This window comes from Bufo bufo, chromosome 3 (genome assembly GCF_905171765.1).
Source record: "Bufo bufo chromosome 3, aBufBuf1.1, whole genome shotgun sequence".
Classification (NCBI taxonomy): Eukaryota; Metazoa; Chordata; class Amphibia; order Anura; family Bufonidae; genus Bufo; species Bufo bufo.
In genome coordinates, this window is record NC_053391.1 from 85,591,882 (window position 1) to 85,610,924 (window position 19,043).

General features: G+C 49.3%; 1 protein-coding gene across 1 annotated transcript in view; it reads right to left on the reverse strand.

The window, feature by feature from the left end:
- Window positions 1-19,043, reverse strand: part of GABRR3 (gamma-aminobutyric acid type A receptor subunit rho3) — a 78,022-nt gene that overhangs the window by 6,160 nt on the left and 52,819 nt on the right. Inside the window, exons 6-7 of the mRNA XM_040421777.1 lie at window positions 4,102-4,242; window positions 303-455 (exon numbers count right to left, since the gene is read on the reverse strand). Of these exons, the coding sequence (XP_040277711.1) occupies window positions 303-455; window positions 4,102-4,242 (294 nt within the window). The remainder of the gene's footprint in view (window positions 1-302; window positions 456-4,101; window positions 4,243-19,043) is intronic.

Below are 19,043 nucleotides of genomic sequence, written 5' to 3' on the forward strand. Positions count from 1 at the left end.
CTCCATATCTGAAAACCCTTTTAAGAATGATTGTTTTTTTTAATATGTTTTAGCATATTGATTAGAAGTTATGTTTTACTTACTGTCACCCCTTATGGTGGACTGTTATGGACTGTTCCTGGTCTCTGCACAGTCTTTATTTGTATGGTCTATATCAATTATATTTGCACATGATGTGTACATAATAATATGGGGCTTTAGTTATTTTTTGTATTATTTTTTTCTTTTTTATTCTCATTTGTGTATATCATTGTGAGGTTTTAGGTGTGCTTACATGTGCTCATCTTGGAAGGTATACTTACCTAGCGATACTCTAGCAGGTACAGCTCGCCGATCAATCCAGAAGGAAACCCATGACAGCATCACCATGAGCATTGCTGGGAAGTAGGACTGGAGCAGAAAGAAGAAGATGTGCCGCCGGAGGATGAAGTTGATGAATAGTCTATTGTACCATCCTATAAACAGACAACAATTAGTACGTTGTCATGCGAGCTAGAATTCTCTATTACTGTAGTAAAGGATGACAGATTCTCAGATTAGCTTTGTATTCAGCATTGCTTGTTCTACGTGTGAAACCTGGATGCTTTATGGGAATTTGTTGGGATTAACTGCTTTGAAACAACCTCTTTTTCCCCCTATTGGAAGCAGGTAAATAGGAGTATAGCTACGTGGGGTAGAAATTTCACCAATACCCTGGTGCCTGAGGCCCCACTGCTCCATAAGAAGATACCAGTGTTATAAATGGTACATGGTAGGTGGGGTTGCATTGGGGCCAAGAGCTCCGAGTTACAGCTATTTACTAGTACAGCATTCGGATCAAGTGAAGACTGTCTCCCCCTGGATTATTTATTTTAATTCATTTCTCAAGGGGTTATGCGATGTCATAGCACATGACAACCTCTTTCTAATAAAGCTAGAACCAGCCCTGTACCTCACATGGATCCACAGATCTCCCCATTCATTGCTCCAATTGTTCTGATAGATTCTCTTCAGGCTGGCAGCTCAGGGGGCATGTCCTTTCTCAGGGGGCATGTCCTTTCCCTGTAACTGCCAGAGCTTATCACAGTAGATATGGCTGATGGTAATTGAACATTTAAACTGAGCGCGTGAGAGGGACTCGAGCAAGGCAGCAGAAGCGGGGGAGCAAAGCATCTGGGACTCAACAGCATAGATCAGGTAAGTACAGGGGTGGACTGGACATAGACCCTACAGGGAAACTTTCCGGTGGACCGATGCCCAGTGGGATACCTGAGCCCTCCTCACAGCCAGAGAGTGGCCGTTTTGGGGGTCATACTTTGTACTGCTGGCAGTAGTATTTTGTGATGCACTGTGGAATCTGGCTCTGTTGAGGGATTATAATGTGCCGCAATATGGTATTGCTGGCCCTGCCTACTTGTGTTGGCCCTGCCTTCTGTCAATTTGGACCCAGCTACAAAATAGGGCCACTTTTAGTTTTTTTTTCCAGGGACAATTTAAGTTCCCAATCCATCCTTGGGTAAGTATGCTTCTCTTTACAGGTATGCCACAAAAAAAGTGGCCAACCCCTTCAAAGGTGTTGTCCATAACTTTTTAAAATCCACCCCACCCAGTGGGAACTGCTCTCTGACCATCTTTGCTGGGTCCTTGGCTCCCTTCACCAGTCTTCCAGTCCCTGTCCTGTAAACCTCCAGATGGATGGGGTCTAGGGTGACCAGACTTCGGGTGTGCGCTGAGCTGCAGGCACAAACTGACAGACTGAGGCTTCTCTCACCCCCAGTCAATCACTATAGCTAGCGGATATGTCACTCTGTGCACTCCCGCCCGCCCGCAGCTTTCCTTCAGGTCTCTCAGTTCTTTTTTTTCTTCTTTTGCCAGCAACAGGAGCGTGGCTTAGCAGAGTCGGTGGCGTGGCTTAGCAGAGCCAGAGGACACGGCTGAGAACGTCCAGCTTTATAGGGTAAAGCAAGTGGCCACCCTAATGGTGTCCTATAGACCTCTGAAGTTAATAACTGGCCTCAGCGGTGACGTGTCCCCAACCGACACGTCACTGCTGGGTCACATGTTCCTTGACGACATGTCACCACTGAGGCCACTCATTGGCTGTGATGGCGCATTTGACCCCTCTGTGGAGTAAGTTTTACACGCTGGGACCAGAAGTGCAGCGAAAACAGAGCTGGATCCAAGCCGTCGGGAGCAGGTAAGTATAGCTCCCTTCACAGGTCCTGTTGGGTGGGGGATTTTAAAAGACAATAAGTTGTGGACAACCCCTTTAATATCTCCTGTGTTGGAGCTGCAGTGAAATTGACCACTATTTGCCTGGCAGATTACAGCTGATTGCATGGGGCCCCAGCATGGAGATACTTTATCAGCCGGGAGCAGGGAGCTTGTTACATGCCCCAATGGAGCAGATGAAGCCCGAAGTGTTCCTTCCTGAGAATCAATAATGCAGCGATCTCCTCCACAGTATGAGGAGGAGAGATCCAGGGATCTCAAGTCTCCCTGAAGTTCAGGGAGTCTCCCGCTATTAGATAGCGGCTCCCTGACACCCGTGAGACAATATATCCCGGAAAGGTTTACTGATAGCAGAGCAGAGAGATAAGAGAAGTGACAGGACACAGAGTTTAGATTACAGGTTGAATTAACCCTTTAGGGTCAAATTGGCTTCTCAGAGATGTATTTTTTTTAAAATACATTTACACATTTAACCCTCCATTTTAATTATATTATTTACCCCAGTGTTAAATTCCCCCCCCCCTTCCCCGATGCTTGTTTTTTTTCCTACAGTGGGGTAGATAATTACACACAGGGTTCACTTGCTTCTTGTCTGCTCAGCGAATGAACCGAAGATTCGATTCATGAATCGGTTCATTTGAAAGATCCGAACTTCCCATCTCTAGTTTACTCGCAGTAAACCTTTCCGGCAACCTGTAGCAGTGTCCCCTTCTCGGCGCGTGCGTACAGTGCAAGAAGAAGCCGATGCCAGCAGTCCGCAACGGCTCATCAGGCTGAGCCTGTGCGCACGCGCGGGATCTCAAAGCGGGGGGAGGGAGGGAGAGGCGGCGCTGGGCACGAACGGCGATGCGTGCGGCCGGGCACCATGCATCCACAGACCTCCCCTGCTTGGGCACCTTAATTCAATGATTGACAGGTTAGTAAAACCTGTTTTTCCGTAGAATAAAGCCACAAATAGCTTTTATAAGGCCACCTTAGAAATCAGAATGCTTCCCTGGACATGAGCAGATGTTTAGCTCACAGGACTTATAGGTGGTGACAGAATCCCTTTAATCATATACATAAATATGATAATTTGGGGCAGGGTAATGAGCCCAGTCCTCCACACCATAGAGCAAAGTCTGCAGATACTGCATAGGTTTGGAAAATGTAATAAAAAGTTTGTGAAGAAAAAAAAAAAAAGAAAACCTCCCTGAAATGAGATTTTGCAGGTTGGGATGTCTGGAGATCACTAATGCCATCGCTCGTCCCCATACACGATTATTATTTGCTGGCAGCAGAGCATTGATCAGACACCACTATCTGCTGCCGGCAAATGATAATTTAAGTGACTAGACCAAGATCATATTACCCAATGAACAAGTGTTTCACTCATACGAGCGCCTGTTAGCAATAATCTGCCCGAACATCGGCCAGTGTAAAGGGGCATTAAGACAGAGAAGTCCTCAAAGGGGTTTTCCGAGACTTTATAACTAATGATCTCTCCTCTGGATAGGTCATCAGTATCTGATCGGTGGGGGTCTGACACCGGGGACTCCCGCTGATCAGCTGTTTGAGAAGACACTAGTGCACCTGTGAGCGCCGCAGCCTTCTCTCTGCTTTTCCTAGGCCAGTGACGACACGTTCATCGATCACATGGCCTAGGCGCAGAGCAGTCCCTTTCAAGTGAATAGGGCTGAGCTGCAATACTAAGCACAGCCACTATACTATGTCCGGCGCTGTGCTTGGTGAGCTGCGAGAAGGCAGCGGTGCTCACAGGACCGCCGATGCCTTCTCAAACAGCTGATTGGCGGCGGTATCAGACCACCACGATCAGATACTGATGACCTATCCTGAGAAAAAACCCTTTTAAGCAATATGTCCACGACTGCATTTAGTCACAGTACTTACCTGTGCTACTGTACAAGGCCAGTCCGCTAGACGCACTAAACTCTTCAATGAAAAACTGGGACAGTGAAATATGCTCATCGGTTTTCAGGGACTCATTTCCTTTCTTCCAGTACAGCATGAGGTCATCTTCATTGTAGGCATCTATAAAAAAATCAAATCTAGTCATGGCCGGGGCAGGTAGGATGCATCATTGTCATTTACATTATTTTCTATGGAGATTGTCTAATATGGCTAGGGATTGCCATTCCCATAGCAAACAATGAGGTTTCCACTGATCGTGGGACAAATATAGAGTGACATTGGGGAGGGGGTATGTACGGACCTGAGCAATGCTCCAAAGCAGGGGTGAACGTAAAAGTGGCCCCATATTGTAAGTGGATCCAACCTGACAAAGGTGGGGAAAAACACAAGTAGGCAGGGCCAACACAAGTAGGCGGGACTAACACAAGTAGGCGGGGCTAATAATACTGTAGTACACAACAAAATACTGCCCCAGCAGAACCAAATACCACGAAGCAGCACAAAATACCCTCACCTACACCACAGTATGAAACTGTATCATCGTCCTGAGATTGCTGATACAGTTGAATTCCTATTGGGGTCCTATGGCCACTGGTCGGGTACATAAGTACCTGATGTTCCTACATTAATTAATGCTGAGAGCATCAGATCTTTATGTACCCGGCTGGCGGCAATGAGGAGGGCTCAAGCGGCCCCCTGAGCATCAGCCCACCAGGAAATTCCCCTGTAGGGTCTATGGCCAGGCCGCCCCTGCTTCAAAGTTTATATCCAGAGGAGCTCAGGTCAGTGGATGCCATACGGAGGGCACTATTATTATTATAATATTTTTAATGGGGCATAAATATTATTGGGGGGCACAAATGAGCCATTATTAATTCTGGGGGTGCTAATGGGGGCATTATTCATTCTGGGGAGCTCTAATGGGGGCAATATTAATTCTAGGGGGCACTAATAGAGTCATTATTAATTCTGGGGGCACTAATGGAGGCATTATTAATTCTGGGGGGCACTAATGGGAACATTATTCATTCTGGGGGCACTAATGCGGCATTATTAATTATGGGGGGCACTAATGGAGACATTACTATTACTGGAAGCAATAATGGGGGCACTATTAATTCTGGGGGGCACTAATGGAGGCAGTACTATTACTGGGGGCACTAATGGGGGCACCAATAATTCTGGGGGCACTAATGGGGGCATTATTAATTCTGGGGGCAATAATAAAGGCATTACTATTACTGCTGGGCAGTATTACTGCTGGGAGCCACATTATGACATAACAACTTAACATCCCGTGTTAAGCCATGCCCCCCATAACCACACCCCCTTTGGGGTGTGCCTTTACCTGGTCGGTATTTTTTGTTGGGAAAGGGGGCAACCCTAGCTGTGCCAGATGCATGAAGGCTAAGCATAGAATCACTCATGTGTAGAGTTGAGCGGACACCTGGATGTTCGGGTTCGACAGGTTCGGCCGAATTTCACAAAAAAGTTTGAGTTTGGGATCCGAACTTGACCCCGAACCCCATTGAAGGCAATGGGGACCCGAACTTTGGAGCACTAAAATGGCTCAAAAAAAGTCATGGAAAGGGTTAGAGGGCGGTGGAGCAGGAGGAGGTAGCCAACACTGTTTTTTTTATTTTATTATTATTTTATTTTATTTGTTCAGATTTTGGTAGACCCTAAAACATTGGGAAATATAAAAGAGAAAGTGCGCTGGAGTACAACAATGGCTGGGTGAGGCCGGTATACATGTCTATTCTGCACAAGGTACGGACAAGTCCTGTGGGATCCATGCCTGGTTCATTTTAATGAACGTGAGCTTGTCCACATTGGCTGTGGACAGGCGGCTGCGCTTGTCTGTGATAACCCCCTCCTGCCGTGCTAAATACACGTTCAGAGAGTACACTGGCTGCAGGGCAGGCCAGCACCTCCAAGGCGTAAAGGGCAAACTCAGCCCATGTGCCCAATTTGGAGATCCAGAAGTTGAATGGGGCAGACCCATCAGTCAGTACGTGTAGGCGTGTGCACACATACTGCCCCACCATGTCGCACGTCCCTGTGACGCCCTTGATCCAATTGGATATCTTCCCTATCAACTTTCGATGTTCTTTTATGCGCCTACCATGGTGATCACGGGTAACGGGGAATCAAGGTTCCATGCCGGAGAAGGAGCCTGAGAAAGGGATACCTGATCCAAGGGAGGTCAATGGATGAAATTAAATGTGATTGAGCGGAAATGTGGGACAAATTATTAAAGCCGAAGCTTCCAAGTAAAGTAGGGGGCGCGCGGCAATTACCCACTCCCGACTCGGGGAGGTAGTGACGATAAATAACAATACAGGACTCTTAAGATGCCCTGTTATTGGAATGATTAATTAAAAATTATAGGGAATGTCACTGCGGTATTTCGGATTTTGAAACGTTAGACATGAGAGGCCCTGCTGCCGCTTTGTTGACTCTAGATAACTTCTGCCTGATCGCATGTCCAAGTGACAGCCACGATCCATTTGGATATCTTCCCTATCAACTTTCGATGGTCTTTTCTGCACCTACCATGATGATCACGGGTAGCGGGGAATCAGGGTTCCACGCCGGGGAGGTAGCGTGAGAAAGAGAGACCACATCCAAGGGAGGTCAATGGCTGAAATGTGATCGAGCGGAAATGTGGGACAAGTTATTAAAGCGGAAGGATCGAATGAAAGGAGGGGGCGCGCGTCAATTAAAGATGAAATTTAGAAATTTAAGTCCCTGTCACCTATGCAGAGCAGGGGTTTTTCATTGGCAAAAATGGGTTAATGTCACCCACCAATGGGACAGACGATTTTAAAAAAATTTCGGTACCTGTCAACTATGCAGAGTAGGGGTTTATTCATGGCAAAAATTGTAAAATGTCACCCAAGAATGTATCCAGGCTCGGACTGGCTCACCGGGAAGCCGGTGAAATGCCCGGTGGGCCCCTTGCCTGTCTGCTTATACTGCAGCCAGAGCCACCAGCAGGGGCAGGGGAGTTACTATACTTTCAGTTTCAGGCGCCTGGCTGTTATCAGGGGCTGGACTGCAGCACTGGCACACATATCATTTTACTTTGGTGAAAGGGACAGCACAATACTTTGCAGCGCTTGTCCCTTTCTCCAAAGTAAACTTCACCGACCCGACATGAGCAGACAGCCCCCCCCCCTGCTCTCTGCAGTGTGATATTCCATCCTGTGTGAGGAGGGGGCGGAGCCAGAGGAGCCGACAGCCGAGGCAGCAGCAGGAGATGGAGACGCTGCTCTCTCTGAGTCACTGTGCCTCCCTCCAGTATAAAGTTCTCTTCTCTCACTGGTCCCACTACTCCACACAGCAGCACTGGGGTAAGTTACTGTGGGAGGGAAGTGGGAAGAGAGTCCTGAAGCTGCTGCCCCTGCATATCTTGTGTCCCTGTTGTTCCAGCCTCTCACAGACCTTTCCCACCAACTATCTCACCTATACTTTATACAGGGCAAGAAGTCATGTCTCCCAGTGTCCCCCTCTTCCCTCTCATCAGTGGCATTTCACACTTTCCCAGCCCCTCACCCCCACATAATATGTAATGTCTCTGGAGCACACAATCCATGGGGCCCCGGTGTAAAACTGAACCATGGGGCCCCCTTCCCGTCGCCGCCCCCCCCCCCCCCCAACCTCCCTCCACCAGCAGCAGAGTTAGGCTCCATTTACACGTCCGCAAAATGGGTCCGCATCCTTTCCGCAATTTTGCGGAATAGGTGCGGACCCATTCATTCTCTATGGGGACGGAATGGATGCGGACAGCACACAGTGTGCTGTCTGCAGCCGCAATTGCGGAGTGCGGCCCTGATTTTGGGTCCGCAGCTCCACAAGAAGATAGAGCATGTCCTATTCTTGTTCGCAGCTTGCGGACAAGAATAGGCATTTCTATGGGGGCGCCGGGCTGGTGTGTTGCGGATTCGGGTCCGCAACACACCACAGACGTGTGAATGCAGCCTTAGGCTACTTTCACACCTGCGTTAGGTGCGCATGCACAGACGGATCCGCACCGATAATGCAAATGCTTGTATCCGTTCAGAAGGCATCTGTTTGCATTACCATGAACAAAAAAAAAAAGATAATGCAAACGGATCCATTTTGACTTACACTGAAAGTCAATGGGGGACGGATCCGTTTTCAATTGCACCATATTGTGTCAGTGAAAACGGATCCGTCCTCATTGACTTACATTGTAAGTCAGGACGGATCCGTTTGGCTCCGCATCGCCAGGCGGACACCAAAACAAATCTGCACAGACGGATCTGCACCTATAATGCAAATGCTTGTATCCGTTCAGAACAGATCCGTTTGGCTGCAAGCAGCGTTTTGGTGTCCGCCTCCAGAGCGGAATAGAGGCTGAACGGAGGCAAACTGATGCATTCTGAGCGGATCCGCATCCATTCAGAATGCATTGGGGCTGAACTGATCCGTTTTGGGTCGCTTGTGAGAGCCCTGAAACGGATCTCACAGGCGGACCCAGAAACACCAGTGTGAAAGTAGCCTAACTCTGCTATATTTCTGTAGCCTGCAACCTCTGACTGCCCAGTTGGGCTGAAACTACTACACCCAGCATATTCTGGCAGTAATAGTAAATGGATATTGGTGCAATTCTGAGCTACTATATAATATTATATAGACTAGTAGCTCAGAATTGCACCAATATCCATTTACTATTACTGCCAGAACATGCTGGGTGTAGTAGTTTCAGCCCAACTGGGCAGTCAGAGGTTGCAGGCTACAGAAATATAGCAGAGCTAGTTATAAAGCCAGCCCCTCTCAGCCCCCATCAGACCCCACTCTGAGTGTACTCTGAACTCACTCACCATAAATGTGGTGAGCAATTATGAAGACCTTTTTTTTTTTTTTTTTTTTACAAATCTTATCTTCACTTCCGAACCGGCACCGGCTTCTTCACGCTCTCCGGTGCCTTCTTCCTGCTGCGTCTCGGTGTTGTTGTGCGCCTGCGCAGCCTAGGGAAACGTTGTGTCCGGTGCGGCCGCCCAACAGGAAATGACTAGGCACGCCGCACCGGCACGGGGAGGAGAATCAGGGGGAGGAGACTCTCACTCAAGGAGGGTAGGGCTGGCCTGGCCTGGCACTGCAGCGCAGAAACGCAACACTGGGCGGCGGGCCCCGGGTCGGCCGCCCGGGTTAAGGCTGTTTCACACGAGCGAGTCCATTGCGGGAATCACGCTCCGTGTGTGAGTGTGATCCTCCGCTCTGGACTTGCAGGAGCGCACGGCATTATCATGGTTTATAATACTATGTGTCTCTGCATGGCCTTTTTTCCACAGAATCATACTGACAGCTTTATGTCACTATGTCCAGAGCGGAGGTTCACACTCACACACGGAGCGTGATTCCCGCAATTGACTCGCTCGTGTGAAACAGCCTTTATACAGGCAGGCACAGCACTACTGCAGGGCGGGGCCAGGGGTCCACAGGCGGCCGGGCCCCCTGGAGTGCCGGGCCCAGCCGCGACCCCTGTATGTACGCCCCTGCTCTGGAGGTTATCTCAGTACTGGAGCGATATAAGAGGAGCAGCTGATATCAGTCACATAGGATGTAATGTCTCTGAAGGTTATATCAGCGTTGGAGCGTTATAAGAGGAGCGGCTGATATCAGTCACATATGATGTAATGTCTCTGGAGGTTACCGTATTTTTCGCCCTATAAAACGCACTTTTTCCCCCCAAAAAATGGGAAAATGCCCCTGCGTCTTATGGGGTGAATGCTGACATTTTTACAGGCTGCGATGTATACGAGAGCGGGGAGGGACTGGGTGCAGTCACTGTACTCCGGCCCCGCCGCTCCGGTGCTGCAATATTCAAATATAAAATGTCTCATTCAATTAAAAGTGATTAAACATGCCCCCCCCCCCCCCACTTTTAATATTACCATACACCCTAACAGCAGCATAACTCCCCGATGTCACGTGCCTGCGCCGCCTACTTTATGAATCAAGCAGGCGGCGCAGGCACGTGACGTCAGTGAGTGACGCGCTGACCGCCCGGCCTGCCTGCGTTGTACAGAAGCTGTTAGGGTGTACAGTAATATTAGGAGTGAGGGGGCATGTGTAATAACTTTTAATTCAATCAGACATTTTATATTTGTATACTGGAGCGGTGGGGGGGGGATCTGTGGATGACAGTTTTATGAGGGACATCTGTGGGTGGCACTGTTAAGGGGTGGGGGGGTCTGTGGATGGCACTGTTATGGGGTGGGGGGTCTGTGATGGCACATATATAACAGTGCCACCCACAGGTCCCCCTCCATAACTGTGCCACCCGCAGATCCCCCTCCATAACTGTGCCACCCGCAGATCCCCCTCCATAACAGTGCCACCCGCAGATCCCCCTCCATAACAGTGCCACCCGCAGATCCCCCTCCATAACAGTGCCACCCACAGATCCCCCTCCATAACAGTGCCACCCGCAGATCCCCCTCCATAACAGTGCCATCCACAGATCCCCCTCTCCATAACAGTGTCCGTCATAGATCCCCCTCCATAACAGTGCGTCATCCACAGATCCCCCCATAACAGTGCCACCCGCAGATCCCCCTCCATAACAGTGCCACCCGCAGATCCCCCTCCATAACAGTGCCATCCGCAGATCCCCCTCAATAACAGTGCCATCCACAGATCCCCCTCCATAACAGTGCCACCCACAGATCCCCCTCCATAACAGTGCCACCCACAGATCCCGCTCCATAACAGTGCCACCCGCAGATCCCCCTCCATAACAGTGCCACCCGCAGATCCCCCTCCATAACAGTGCCACCCACAGATCCCCCTCCATAACAGTGCCACCCACAGATCCCCCTCCATAACAGTGCCACCCACAGATCCCCCTCCATAACAGTGCCATCCACAGATCCCCCTCCATAACAGTGCCATCCACAGATCCCCCTCCACAACAGTGCCATCCCACAGATCCCCCTCCACAACAGTGCCATCCACAGATCCCCCTCCATAACAGTGCCATCCACAGATCCCCCTCCATAACAGTGCCATCCACAGATCCACCTCCATAACAGTGCCATCCACAGATCCCCCCATGACAGTGCCATCCACAGATCCCCCTCCATAACAGTGCCATCCACAGATCCCCCTCCATAACAGTGCCATCCACAGATCCCCCTCCATAACAGTGCCATCCACAGATCCCCCTCCATAACAGTGCCATCCACAGATCCCCCTCCATAACAGTGCCATCCACAGATCCCCCTCCATAACAGTGCCATCCACAGATCCACCTCCATAACAGTGCCATCCACAGATACCCCCCAATAACAGTGTCCGTCACAGATACCCCCATAACAGTGCGTCATCCACAGATCCCCCCCATAACAGTGCGTCATCCACAGATCCCCCCCATAACAGTGCGTCATCCACAGATCCCCCCCATAACAGTGCGTCATCCACAGATCCCCCATAAGGCCTCATGCACACGACCGTTGTTGTGTTCCGTTCCGCAAAATGGGGTTCCATTGTTCCGTGATCCGTTTCCGTTTTTGTTTCCGTGTGTCTTCATTTATTTTTGGAGGATCACCAGACATGAAGGAAAGTTAAAAAAAAATCTAAGTCAAGTTTGCCATGCAAATGATAGGGAAAAAACAGACGCGGACACGGATGACAATCTTGTGTGCCTCCGCGTTTTTTCACGGTCCCATTGACTTGAATGGATCCGCAAACCGTTTTCCGTGGAAAAAATAGGACAGGTTATATTTTTTTGACGGACTGGAACCAGGGATCACGGACGCGGATGACAAACGGTGCATTAGCCGAGTTTTCAACAAACCCATTGAAAGTCAATGGGTCCGCAGAAAATCACGAAAACGGAACAACGGACATGGAATAAAACAGTCGTGTGCATGAGGCCTAACAGTGCGTCATCCACAGATCCCCCATAACAGTGCGCCATCCCCAGATCCCCCCCCCATAACAGTGCCATCCCCAGATCCCCCCCCATAACAGTGTCCTTCACAGATCCCCCCCATAACAGTGTCCTTCACAGATCCCCAGTAATAGTGCCATCCACAGACCACCATTAGTTCCAAACCCACCAAAAGCACACCTTTTGGTTAAAAATATTTTTTTTTCTTATTTTCCTCCCCAAAAACCCCGGTGCATCTTATAGGGCGAAAAATACGGTATATCAGTACTAGAGTGTTATAAGAGGAGCGGCTGATATCAGTCACATGTGATGTAATGTCTCTGGAGGTTATATCAGTGCTGGAGCGTTATAAGAGGAGCGGCTGATATCAGTCACATAGGATGTATTGTCTCTGGAGGTTATATCAGTACTAGAGCGTTATAAGAGGAGCGGCTGATATCAGTCACATGTGATGTAATGTCTCTGGAGGTTATATCAGTGCTGGAACGTTATAAGAGGAGCGGCTGATATCAGTCACATGTGATGTAATGTCTCTGGAGGTTATAGCAGTACTAGAGCGTTATAAGAGGAGCGGCTGATATCAGTCACATGTGATGTAATGTCTCTGGAGGTTATATCAGTGCTGGAGCGTTATAAGAGGAGCGGCTGATATCAGTCACATGTGATGTAATGTCTCTGGAGGTTATATCAGCGCTGGAGCGTTATAAGAGGAGCGGCTGATATCAGTCACATGTGATGTAATGTCTCTGGAGGTTATATCAGTACTAGAGCGTTATAAGAGGAGCGGCTGATATCAGTCACATGTGATGTAATGTCTCTGGAGGTTATATCAGTGCTGGAGCGTTATAAGAGGAGCGGCTGATATCAGTCACATGTGATGTAATGTCTCTGGAGGTTATATCAGTGCTGGAGCGTTATAAGAGGAGCGGCTGATATCAGTCACATGTGATGTAATGTCTCTGGAGGTTATATCAGTGCTGGAACGTTATAAGAGGAGCGGCTGATATCAGTCACATATGACTGTGGATAGGTCATCAGTATCTGATTGGTGGGGGTCTGATATCCATCGGCCGGCGCATTCCATTCCTGGTATGGCATCACAGTAATTAATGCGCATGCGCCGGCTAACGGACTCAGTGCGCAGGATCTCGTCGAAAGAAGAAGTAAGAAGATGGGCGGGCAGAGGGAAAGACTGGGCGGAGGGAAGCGATGATAAGGCAGAGCTGCCTGGGCACCTACGAGGTTGACGCGGCCCCTGGGCACTTGCGAGCCCTCATTTGCACATCCTACTAAGATGATTTTTGCCAGTTTTATAAGTCCACGATTGCTTATAAAGGTAACGTTTTTATCAACTGTAATGCTGCTAGAAAGCTATGGGAAGGGTTAAAAAGGTGAAACTGTGATGACAGACTCCCTTTAAAGAGAAACTATTTGATATAGTGCAGTGCACAATACTGTTCTGTTTAGCATACTGTTACTGTATTGTGTGCTAAAATGCATACATTCATGTGTGCGAGACTGAAAAATGAACAAGTTATATCTCCAGCTCTAGGGTGGGCCCCCAAAATCAATTCCACTGGTGGGCCCTAGGCACCCCAGTCCGACACTGAATGTATCAGACGCTTTTGCACCCTGCTCCGTCTTTTGCTGTGCTGGTGCCTCTGTGCGACCACCGCCTCTTCCTCCGAACTAGACAGGTCACTCGCATGACCTTGATTCCATCTGGGGTCTAGTACCTCATCATCCTCCACATCATCTTCCACCCAATCTTTACCCCTGCCCTCCTTGTCGGTCTGCAGACTGCAGAAAGCCGCAGCAGTTGGCACCTATGTTTCGTCATCATCAGGGACGTGCTGCGGTGGTCTTCCCATGTCCTCATCCTGAAACATAAGTGGTTGGGAATCAGTGCACTCAATCTCTTCCACTTCTGGGGCAGGGCTATATGGATGGCCCACGGAAACCCTGCTAACAGAGTCATCAAAAAGCAGAAGAGACTGCTGCATGACTTGGGGCTCAGACTGCTTGGCAGATTTGCAAGGGGGTGAGTTGAAAGACAGATGGCCATGGGCTGTAGGTGCCAACTCTAATTTTTCAGCAGGGGACTGGGTGGGAGACAATGTGAAGGAACTGGATGCACTGTCAGCCACCAAATCTACTATCGCCTGTACTTGTTCTGGCCTCACCATTCGTAGAGCCGCATTCGGCCCTATCAAATAACGAAGGTTCTGTCACCTACTCGCACCTGAGGAAAGTGTTTCACTTGTGCGTGTAGCTGGCACTGATCGACCACGTCCTCTCCCTGCAACAGGAGCTCCACCAACACCAGTAGTACCACGACCTGGGCCACGTCCCTTATTTGACGCTTTCCTCATTCTTTGCGTTCTCCCACCAAACTAACAGATGGTTCATGTCAGGTGACAATGTAACCGCCAATAGTCAACAATTAAGTTCACTGACAGTAAGGCAGTGCCGGTGTCATAAAGAGGAAAAACTTTTTGAGGTCACACAACAGTGTGACAGGCGAATTCTATACAATACAACCAATAATGTAACTGCAGTATTGACTGGTTGCAGGGCCGGGCCGACACAGAGGCTGGGGAGGCTCCAGCCTCAGGGCGCAGGCCAGCTCCCCAGCCTCTGGGCGGCAGGCAGGCCACTGACCACTTCGCTGCTGCTGCCGCGCCTGCCGGGCTGCCGGCCATGCTGGAGGACGGAGGGAGTAGTGAGCACTTGGCACTGACTTACGTGCTCCCTCCCCGCTGCGCTGCTCTGGTCTCTGCTCAGTGTTTGCCTGACTGGCTGCGTATAGCGCGCACTTTGACCTGACGCGCTGTACGCAGTCAGGTCACATGTGCGCCCTTTGGAGACCAGGAGCAGTGCAGGCAGCAGCACAGCACTGTGTCACGACCCAGCCCAGGCCCCAGCAGGGATAGAGCGTGAGAGTCTGCCCTGAAGTGAAGTAAGATAGTTCTTAAATAAAGATAATATTCTTTTCCGGATGGGGTAAAATTACAAGGAACGCCGGGGGGGCTGGTTGGGTGGGTTGGGGTGGATGTCTGATTAATAACAAACATACATATCTAAATGGCGGGGGGGGGGGGGGGGGGGCGCACTTGGGCAGCTCAGCCTCTGTTGGTGGTGGACCTTGTCCCAGCCCTGCTGGTTGTATTGGACTGTAGTAAAAAGATTGTATTTTACTGTCACAAATGCAGCAAAGGCCCCAAATGTAGGGTCTTGCACAAAATGGTTGTTTTTTAAAGCCAGAATATAACAGCGGTATTTAACGGTTGTATTGGACTGTCACAAATGCAGTGCAGGGCGCAAATGTACTTTTTAGCAAAAATAACTAAAAATTGTCCCCACAGAATCTAACAGATGGATTTACTTGGATTGTACTTTACAGAAAAAAAAAAGTGAATAAAAGGTCACCCCCTGGGTCCCTGAACTCACAGAACGATTCCCTATATTATTTTCCCTTCCCCTGGCACATATGCAGTGCAGGTGCACTTAAAAAATGGGTATATGTTGCCCACTGAACTAAAAGAACAGGGTTAAATTATTGTCCCTGGCACATATTCTGTGCTGGTGCACTGAACTTGCACAAAATGGCCACCGACGCCCACCTACCTAATAGACGGATAAAAGTTATTTTTCTGTGTCACTGGGCTCAGGACAGGGTAAAAATATGTTGCACTGCATCCACAAAACAAAATCACTGTAGATCGCAGAGTTATCAAGTTCTGATAACAGATAGATTCTTTCGGAACGGGCGGCCCATTGTAGAAATGGAACGGAATGGAGCAAACGATGCGGACAGCTCCGATGCGGACCCGAACTATGAGGCCTTATATAGAGGCTGGGTCACATGCTGCACTGGCCAATCACAACCATGCCATTAGTAGGCATGGCTGTGATGGCTTCTAAGGGCACAAGAGTTAAACGCTTGTTGATTGGCTGCTCTGCAGCCTTTCAAAAGGCGCCATTAAATCGCCGAACACCGAACTCGAACCCAAACTTTTACTGAAAAGTTCGGGTTCAGGTTCGGAGTCCAAAAATCCTAAAGTTCGGTACGAACCCGAACTTTACAGTTCGGGTTCGCTCAACCCTACTCATGTGGTATCAATTTCAATATCTCCAACTAAATATCAAAACTTTGGATTTCCTTCTGGTTTTTTCACTTATGTTTTTAGATATAAATTAATATTAAATATTACATTCAGATTAATCTAAACTGATTGAAAAACTGCTGTCCAATTGACATACATCTATATCAGTTTCCATCAGTTTGTTCACTCGATCACCAATTTGTAGTGTACGGGGACTGTAATGCCCGTCACTGCAAAGGTGTCACTTGGTGTGCTGTCGTCCCCCCTTATTTATGGGGAAGTTGGTATATGTCATCTTTATAGATTATCATGTAGTGTAATGTTATGTATTTCCCTGTTGCTGTGAAACTTGCGTGTACAGGCCTGCTAGGGGTGTCATTCCAGCTTCTAGTCACTAGAGGGAGCTAGGGAGCCCTAGTTTATATAAGGCCCAGACAGGGAAAGGAAAGTCAGTCTAGTCTAAGTGTCTGTCTAAAGCTGCAGCCTGTAGTCTGAAGCTGGAGCTTAGACTATGTCAGAGACAAGTCCAGGCCTGAAGCCTGCGGACCAGGAGTGGGTATTGCAGTCCCTGTAACCGGGTTCCGAATCCAAGGAGAAGGTTCCCCTCCTGAATATATATCTATATGCAGAAGCAGGAAGACCACCATTCAGAAGCTTCTAGAGTGTGCTGAAGTTTCTAGAGGCTGAGGAAGCTGAGGGAGAGACAGAGGCATGTCAAGGAAAGCAAGAGGTACTCAAGATAACAGAGGAGGTACTTTATAAAGCTAAAACCAAGGATATACGCCAGAGTTAAGGTATTGGGCCTTGGAGAAGATTTGCTATGTTCCAGGATCAGTCAGAGATAGAGTGCAAGCTCCTGTACTGCAAGTCCTGTGTGTTTAACACTCTGTAGTCACCTTGCTCAATCTGTATTGCCTGCATCAACCGTATTGAAAAATCGACTGTATGCAAAGGAACTGCGCTTCCGTTACTGTCTCTATGAAAACTACTAAAGTTGGAGTTCTGTTTTAACATCATGGTGTTCCTCATTTATTCCTGCTATCAGCAAACGGCGTGCCACCGTTTAATTGGCACTGGCGTCACGAACATTTTCCTACCATCACCTGCCTATGCAGAGAGTCAGCCGTCTCAGGTTAGTGTCATTGCACTACTACACCCAGAAACTCTATTACACACAACTTGAGTACGCTGCACCTCTCTTTTGGCGTCACGAACAGGATACGCACGCTTTATAGTGCAAGGAGCGTGAACTTTGTGCCTTATACAGTTGCCCTGTGACCAAAGTGACAAATTGCCTGTTTTATTAAAATGGACTTTGTGGACTGAAAAATATACCCAAAGTGTTCCTAAAACCTCTAAAAAGCGCTGTGCAGTGTTGCGCTACCAAGAGGAAGAAAATCGCCACATTGGAGTGCGGTTTTGTGGACTTTTTACAATCCTGCTTGCTGTCAGTGAATGGACAGCGTTTTGCTAAAGATGGCTGCTGGGCTTGCTGAATTTACTGCTGCGTCATCTTCATCCCGAAAAGGCGGGAAAAATTGGCGCCTTTCTGAGGAAATAGCGGGAAGGAGTTCAAGGTCAGGCGCCACTGCTTATCTGGACATTTGCATGTCTGCCAGCATGGACACCGCCTTCCATATACTGGAATACCTGGGGGGCGGCCTCCCAGTGCAGTGGGAGGAGCTGGCTGATTTAATTGACGCGACCCTATCGCTCTCCAGAGAATGATCGAGCATGTTGGAAAGTGAACAGAGCGTTGCTGCAGCGTCCGCGCCTGACATACCAGAGATGACTGATATTGGTGTAGAGCCAGAGGAGGCTCCACCGGCCTACTCTCCGGGACCGGAGAAACCCGCCTGCCGCCCAAGGGAGAAAGAACCAGAGCCCTGCTATGGCTCGTGGAGAGACTTTTTTCAGCCCTCTTTCAAATGGTCCTCACTAATGGCGGAGATCCGGGAGACCGCTATAAAGCGGAATACCAAGACCAAGATCTACTACGAAGAGTTGACTAAGACTATCCATGAAAGACACACCAACACCCAACCCCGCCTGGAAAGGAGAAAGGGAGTGGTGGTGTCCTTTGACAAAACCCGTGGCTACGGGTTCATCCAAGACTATCTGACTGGCAGAGACCTATATGTGAATAGAAGGTCTGTCAAAAGAGACTACCTCCCTTCCTATCAACACAGCCTCCGCGAGGGAGAGGAAGTAGAGTTCACCCCTGCCGAGAGCCTGAGAGGCCCTTATGCAACTGCCGTGACCCGTCCCAAGCGAGCACCTGAGGACTGGGAGGCAGAAGAAGAAGACTACTCTGGCTGCGAGCGAGAACCGGAATGCTCTCCAGAGCCGGCCCATCACGCCTTCCAGGAGCGGAGCTCCTTCATTGAGCCTAACGTCTTCTGGCAGCCAACCGTGTTGGAAAAATGGGTGAGCCCCTATCCTTCCCCCGAGCTGCCTCGTCGGGAGAAGACCATACAAGATATGGAAAACTTGCAAGGACTTCATGCTACCTTGGAGAACATCCGGAAGGGTCGGAGACCCGATGCATCACCAGAACCGGCAGAGGCCGAGTCCGTGCCATCGGTGACTGTACCTGCGCCGGCGGCGCCAGCAGATGACCGCGACTCTGACACGGAGAGTATCGGTGAGCAGATTGTCCGGCTGGAGGAGAAGTTGCGGGAGCTGCGCAAGATCGCGACCGCCAGGATCCAGACGCCGCCAAAAAAGGACGAGGTAAGGGTGCCTGTCACCACCCGTAGACTACCTTCTGCTGCCACCGCTCCGCCAGTGCCCCAAAGAAGACCCCCTGTTGCTGTGAATTGCTGCACAGAGCCCACCAGACCGCTTGCGGCGGCGGTAACAGCTCCAATCCATCCCACCATTATCATGCC